General features: G+C 45.9%; 1 protein-coding gene across 1 annotated transcript in view; it reads right to left on the reverse strand.

Annotated features, from left to right (window-relative positions):
* Positions 1-6,643, reverse strand: part of GRB14 (growth factor receptor bound protein 14) — a 66,423-nt gene extending 59,780 nt beyond the window's left edge. The window contains 3 exon segments of the mRNA XM_037396682.1: positions 4,796-4,928; positions 6,505-6,562; positions 6,565-6,643. Coding sequence (XP_037252579.1) covers positions 4,796-4,928; positions 6,505-6,562; positions 6,565-6,628 — 255 coding nt within the window. The 5' untranslated portion in view covers positions 6,629-6,643.
* Positions 6,644-7,472: the final 829 nt, after the last annotated feature.

The raw sequence follows: 7,472 nt of genomic DNA on the forward strand, positions 1-7,472 counted from the left end.
GAGGTAATGTGCAATGCTCTCCAACCTGGAAAGAAATCTGACAAGAAACAGACAGACTGGAATTACAGAGGAAATTTAACTAATAATCTTTTGGTTGGAAAAGATATTTTCAACCCTTAGAAACTGTTGGGAAATCATGAATTATCGCATTTCAATAAAAATCCTTTCATTTGTGTGTTTAAAAGTTGAGAGAAAACAGGAATTCAGTCAAAAAATCTGTAATTAAAAAGTCTAAGTACCAGATACTTAGCCATTTAGGTCTGCTAGCACAATTATATGTAAAATTTTGGAGGAGGAGGTTTCAAGTGGGTACTCTAGAAGACCCTAAACTATAGCTGTTAAAAAAATTAAGGGTACTCCAATTACAACAGTCACTGCTCAATAGTATTCATAAAATTATAATAGCACACATTTAAAGAAACATCTGCTCTTCATCATAAAGCTCCTTTCAGTTCTTTCCAAAGAGCTTTACATGAAAATCTTTGTTAATGCAAAAAGACAATTGATGTTCCACCACAATCAAATGTGCATTTGAGGTCTCAAATATGTATTTGAGGTCTCATTATACAATTTATTTCCTGGAAAGACCATTGTGGGAGTAGATTTGGATTCTAAATTATAAACTATCTACTTGTTTAGAACATCAAGAAAGACAAAAGAGGCAAGATAAAATTCCAAAGATTTGACTGTTCTTCACCTTGAGATTTACTTGAGTTTTATTTCTGCACTTCTAATTTAATTTAAAGAAACAAGGTACTAATTACCTTGAACTACTTTTGTGATGAAACACTTTTTGGCTTACCCTTGAGCAGGGCAATAACTGTTGCTCCAGTGCAAATGATACAGGTTTTGTTTTCAGAAAAACCTAAAAAAATAAGCTTTCATAAAACTCTAGTAACCTCTTTTTAATTCACTTGACCAAATAAAAACCAAAAGTATACTAAAGAACAGAACATGATTTTTACAGTTAACATTTTTCCCTACTAATATCCATTTTGATCATAATTAGAGACAAAAGTACAAAGTGTTTTATATTTTCAGTTCTTTGACACTTCTTAGAGAACACAGATTTTAAGACACAGTTAGATTTTCCATACAAGTTTACAAACTCCACCTAATAACAGCAAATGGTCGCTTTCTCAGAGGAAGGCGACATTTCCCACCATCCACCTAGTTGACCATGCTGTGTTGGACATGAGAGGAAAGATGATTGGGGGTTTTTGGCCTTTTCAGATAAGAGTCTTCCACCCTGAAGCATAAAATTCATTTTATCTGAACATATATAAATACAACATTACCCATGCCAAAAGCACTCAACTCCCTCCTACATTTCTTACAAGGATACCAAACCTGATGATTTTTTACAGAACCGATTGCTCAATCCACAACGGAGATCTTGCCATCCATACATTCAGCTGTTGATTCCATCTCTGTATTACTCCCTTAAGGATGAGGACGTTAAATACGTAATCCCACTCCCACTCGTAAAACGCCTCAAAATTCCACCTTCCCAAACACGGGTGTGATACCATAACATCAGCTCCACAGGGTCACCTCCATGAAATGCTCCCCTGCGAACAGGTCATCTGAGGCACAAGTCTGCACGTTCTTAGCAGCTTGGTCTGTTCTTTCCATCCTCCCAGTACCCAGTCCTCCATCTAGGATAATAAAATTTGTCACTACACTGACTCTATACTTTTGCTCCTTATTTTGAACCCCATCATTCTCCCTCCCTTCATTTTTTAAATTAAAAGAGAAAAAAATAGTCAAGGTTGCCTCTTAAGGAAAGTCTGTTCTTATGACTGTTAACACGTCACAATTATGATTCTGAGAGGATATAACAGACAACTCTCCCAAACTGTAGGGAGGGGGGGAAAGGGGATGGACGGCTGTGTTGATGAGGCAGAGTGAATCCTGTTCGGACACACAGGTGTCCTACTTCCCAAGCACAGAGGCAACTCGCTATTCTGCCACATGACTTTTACCGATTTGCTTTTATAAACTTATTTCCAGTAAGTCAACCCCACAAACAGACATACTGTTCAAGCAGCACGTTCGTGTTTGAGAGGCTTATGATAAAGATCAGAAGAAAGTAAGAACTTCAGCTTAGAAAAACAAGAATTCAAAATAATGTAATAATCTATTCAGAAGAGGAAAGATTTCAGATGTCGTAGGTGCTATGAATAAGACAGTAGATAACTGCAACAACTTCTTTTTTCCCCTGGAAGCAGAAAATCTTTTCTGGAGAGAAAAACAAGACAGAAGTGGCATAACTTTGGGTGTTTTTTTTTCTTTTAGAAACACCTATTTTGATAATAGTTACCTACTAGACATAAGTAGAAATTCACTCTGTAATTTTTCTTTATTATGCCTGAAATTAAAAACACGGCAGAAAAAGAAATTCCATCAGAAAGAAAGCAATCTAAAAGAAGAATCGCTGAAAACATATGTAGATCATCAGAGAGGCAACAGAAAAAAATCTGACAGCTGTCAACACTATACCAAAAAAAAGTGCATAAGTGTAGCTGGTTTCTCCTAAGAATTAGGAAACTGGCAAACTGTAATAGGAACATTCATGACCTCGGGGGTATATTCAATGAAATTTTTGTATATGGATTAGGTACTTGCAGACAGAGCTGTTACAAAATTGGCAAAATCAGAACATGGGGTGGAAACACCACATTTCAAAGCACAGCCTCTGCAGCCAACTGTAGGAAGTCACAGTCACAGCCAGCTAACTTCTCCTCTTTGCACACCTGCTCAGCATTCCCCCTCCCTCCTTTTTAAACCTAAGTAATATAAACGTGCAAGTTACAAACATTTTAGAAGACTTCAACCTGAATTTCAAAGATAAAATCTTAACTCAACAGTTCCCATTTGGCCTTAACCTTTAAAAACTCTACATGAAGAACAGAACAGTCATGCTGGATCTGGCAAAAGGTCTACTTAGCCCAGTACCATTTCTCCTGCAGCAGCCATAAACAGGTACCCCTAGGTGAAAGACTTTTTGACAGAAACCATGGACTTGTTAAAACGTCTCCAGAAAATAACAGGAAGACTCCTCTCAGTTCTTCTGGTAACTGGAAAACGGACCAGACCCTCCACAGACTATTGTCATTTTAGCTCGTTTCTGTCAGCAAATCAGTTGTTCTTGATCCTGCTTCTACCAGAGAGGGCACTACATTCCTAAATGGAAAACCAGAGGAATTTAAGGACTGTGAGAAGAAATTGTCACAAAAGGCATGACAACAGCCTTTATGAAGAAACAAGAGCAAAATCAGTGAAGCTTCTGAGAGACTGAAGCTAACACTTAGCTGGTTTAACTGATCAAGCCAGTCAGTAATTTTAAACGTGACAGGGCACAAAAGCAGATAGTTGACCCTTGTGTGTTAAATCATGCTTGGGAAATCTACTTTCCAGTTGCAGGCACAAAGATTACCGCAATGAGTGGAATTTAAGCCAGCAATATGAGTAATGTAAAACAATTTCTTTAAATGTGACTTCCAGTCCTTATGTTCTGAAAAATAATGCTACAAATTTGGTGTTTCTCCTGCCTCTGCAGAGACTATCAATGCTTCCACCTTACCCAAGCGTGAAACTAGCCCAAGTTTACCCCACTGCATCAGCAATGTTTAGATACACACTGACCAGAAATGCCTCAGATTATCATTGCTGTTGTAGGGAAGAACTAAAAGTAATAAAAGCAGTCCAGGAAGACACCATAGCTATTTTTAGAACACAGGCAAAAAATGGCAAGATAGAATCAGCACCATTTCCCAGACACATACATATTTTTCACTGGGGAAGGAGGGAAAAGGTTCCTCCTTAGGACGCCAGCCAAGACTTTGCCAGTGAAGTTCTCTGGCAGGTGCACAGAAACAGCCATGGCTGGGCAGCTTCAGGAAAGTTAATATAACTACAAGAAACTTCAGCTTCCAGACATCTATCATCAAAACCAAATAAACAGCAGCAGTGTAAGTTCTTACACCTCCAATACCACCCCTAAAACTGTTAAGACTGTCTTAACAAAGATCTCGCAGGCCACCACAAACGTGAAGGAGGTCCTTGTTAGAACACTTCCCAGTATCAAGAAAATAAAAATGAGACTGGTAAGCTTTCAAAGAGCAAAACAGATCTCTGACACCAGTAATCTCCATTAATTGGAAACTCTCTCTCTTCAACCTCTACCCCTGCTCAGGATAACAAATGCACTGTGGGTGATAATACTAAGACAGAGCACTGCCAGGTCTGCCTGCCCGCTCAGAACTTCCCTTGGCTTACAGCTTAAGGTTATGGAAATAGTAGCAGTGGCCATACGCAGGTAAACACACGTGCATATCAAATACAGCCATGTACACAGCATTTGCTCCTTCCCCATCAATTTTATTCCATTATCCTAGCAAAATTAGACCTTCAGACAAAAGAAGCTGCTCAGCAACTGTTAGAACCCTCCGTGCTATAGCACTTGTGACAGTAACTGGAGGTGGGGAGGAAGGAAAGAAATAAATTAACTTCTCATTTAAGGACATAAAGTACCGCCTGCCCACCCCTGGTTCCGCTTTACCCAAAAAATTTGCAGTCATGTAGACTCTGTGAAAGAACAGTCACGTCTTAAGTCACAGATCCTGAAACCTCATTTTCTACACTCATCAATGACCTACAGAGAAAATTTCACCCAATTACAGAAATATGGAACACCTTTATTAGAAAAATAACTTAATAGTTAACTGAGCTTTTCCTCAAGCTTTCATGAAACCAATTTAGTATTTGTCAAATAATTATTTATAAATCTTACCTGCTTTTTTCTTGAAGTTGCCTTGGGCAACAGACTGGCTGACAAAACTGATGCAAATGGAGAGCAACACAGCTCGGGGAAAGGATTTGGAATTGATGGGATCTCCAAAATATTGTCGTCTTTCTTTTTTCTCCTATTTCAACAAAATACATAATACCAAGTGATAATTGTAACAACTGCTGTTAAAATTGCAATATCCAACCACAATGCATGACATATGAAGGCCTTAATACCAGGATACTTTCTGGTTGCAGCAATTAGCTTTTTTGTGCAGATTTTATTTTAATCAGTAGGCTGAATCTATTACCATACAGCGCTTAACACTACTTGAAAGCAATCCAAGTATTCAGCTCTGAATATAAAGTTGTTTGAATATGTGTAAGTCTTTGCAGAGTAAGAGCACAGATATATTTATATTGGCTCCTAAGGACATTAGTAAATATTTTGTTGTCCCTGTGTTCATGCCATTCCCTGTGTACACATATTACAACAGTGGATGCATGTAACTTCTCAGTAATACTTCCTGAGTACATCACAACTGTATTTTAAACAAATGGATATTTTTTTTCACCAGAACCAGGAGTCAGAAGTGACTGACAAGACAAAACAGTGCAAAGCATTAGACTAATTTTCTGTTTCCAATTACTTTTGTATTTGAATCTCCATAGCTCCATCATAAAATAAATGTCTCGGTAGTTGCTGGCTACTTAAATCTGGTTGTATCAGAAGTATCACGAAGCAACATTTGTGAGAGTAGCGAAGATAATCATTACTGTACTTGCTGAATAGCTCAGTTATGCACCGGTTTAAAATAATCACATTAATAACGTGGCTGTTCAGACTGCTGTGTACATTGCAGTCGATGGTTTTCTCACATAAAATATGGAAGAGCACTTTGCCTACTTGATTTCATTTGGAGAGCAGCACCCAAAGCACCTCAAGTATTTGAGTCGTCCAACATCATACAATCACATTTTTCTACGTGTGTGAATTGATGGCTCCGAGCTCAATATTTAACTTTATTACCTTCATCGTTATCATTCCAGATTTCATACACCACTAGGTACAAAGTGGGGGAAAACATCAGAGTAAGGTAACAATGCAGCATGAAGATGCTTTACTACCTGGAAATCCTCACCGAACGTTCGTTTAAAGTAGCATTTAGCATCAAGGAGTGAAAAGCCCTGTAATGCAGTATTTTCAGATTTCGTTAACCTGGGTCTACCGAAACTGTTCAGACGCTTCCTGAGAAACCCAGCTCACAGCTTCTTGCCCCAAGAGCAGAGACCAGCGCCTTTAAGAGCAGCCCGGGGGCAGCAGGCGGGGCGCCCAGGGGCAGCAGGCTGCCCCCGGGCAGGCACCGCCGGGGAGGCGGCGGCTGGGCGCTGTGCGCCGAGGCAGGCTCGGCTGGGCGCCGCCGCTCGCCTCACGCTGGGAAACCTCGCAGGAAAAGGGGGGGAGGTGGGGGGGCGGGGGACGCATCCGCAGCGCGGGGAAGCGCCCGCAGGGCCGGGAAAGAACTTTTGAGTCCCCGGGAGGAGCGGGCCGCCCCCCCCGCCGCGGTTCGCCCCCTCCCCAGCCGCGGGGCGCTCGCCCCCTCAGGCCCCGCCAGCCCCGCGCTCCCGCCCGCAGGACGCCTGCCGGCCCCTAGACGGCAGCAGGCGGGCCCTCGAGGGAGCGGGCAGCGCCCGCCCGGGCTCCGGCCTTACCTGTCGGGGGGCGAGGGCGGCGGGTCCCCCCGGGGGGCCGGGGGAGCGGGCAAGGGGGGCCGCCGCCCGCGGGCTCCGCCGCCCGCCCTGCGCCGCGCGGCACACCGGGCAGCGGGGCGGCCATCGGCGGCGGCGACGTCCTGGCCGGGCGGCCGCCCGCGCGGGAGGCACGTCGGCGAGCGGCCCCGGCGCTGCCGGGCGCGTCGGGCGGAGGCTGTTCTCCGCTCCCGCTGCGGAGGACGGGGGAGGCGGCGGGGAGCGGGGGGAAGCGCCGCCCGGGCGGCGAGCGGCACCGAACGCCTTCCCTGGCACACGTGCGCGGGCGGCGGCGGGGGCGGGCGGCCGCCGGCTCCGCGCGGCGGCGGGGAGGCAGCGCGGGGCGGGCGGGGGCCGAGCCGGGCGCTCGCGGCCGCCTCCGCCACGCCGCGGCCGGGGCAGCCGTCTCTCCGCTCCCCGGCGGCGGGGCGAGGCGCCCCGGCAGGCGGCGGCCCCGGTGCCGCGGTGCCACCCGGCCGGCGCGGGGCGGCTGAGGGGACCCCGGGGGCGGAGGGGCAGCGCGGCCCAGGGCCGGGCCCGGCCGGCATCCACCTGCCGCGGGCGGGCCTGGCACCTGGCCGAGCGCCTGCGGGATCGTTGACGAAGCTGCCCCGTCCCTGCGGGGGGTCGGGAGTTTGCGGTTATGCCTCGGAGTAAGCGGGAACGAGCAGGGCCCGGGGACAGGCCCGTCACCTTTGTGCCCAACGGGCCCCCGTGGGCCAGCTCGGCTCCCGGCTGGGCCCGGGACTGGCGTTCACCGCAGCTTGGAGCAGAGCAGAGGGTGGCAAAGGTTTTCCTTGTGCCTCGGGCTCTGGCAGGGCAGCCCATGCAGCCAAGCAAGCCAGCTCCTGCCCGGCTTCACCTACACAAAACCCTGTGTGGCAATTCCATGGCCGTCCTTATCAGCCTCCATGCCATTGCAAAAATACACA

The sequence above is a fragment of the Falco rusticolus genome, chromosome 8 (assembly GCF_015220075.1).
Source record: "Falco rusticolus isolate bFalRus1 chromosome 8, bFalRus1.pri, whole genome shotgun sequence".
Classification (NCBI taxonomy): Eukaryota; Metazoa; Chordata; class Aves; order Falconiformes; family Falconidae; genus Falco; species Falco rusticolus.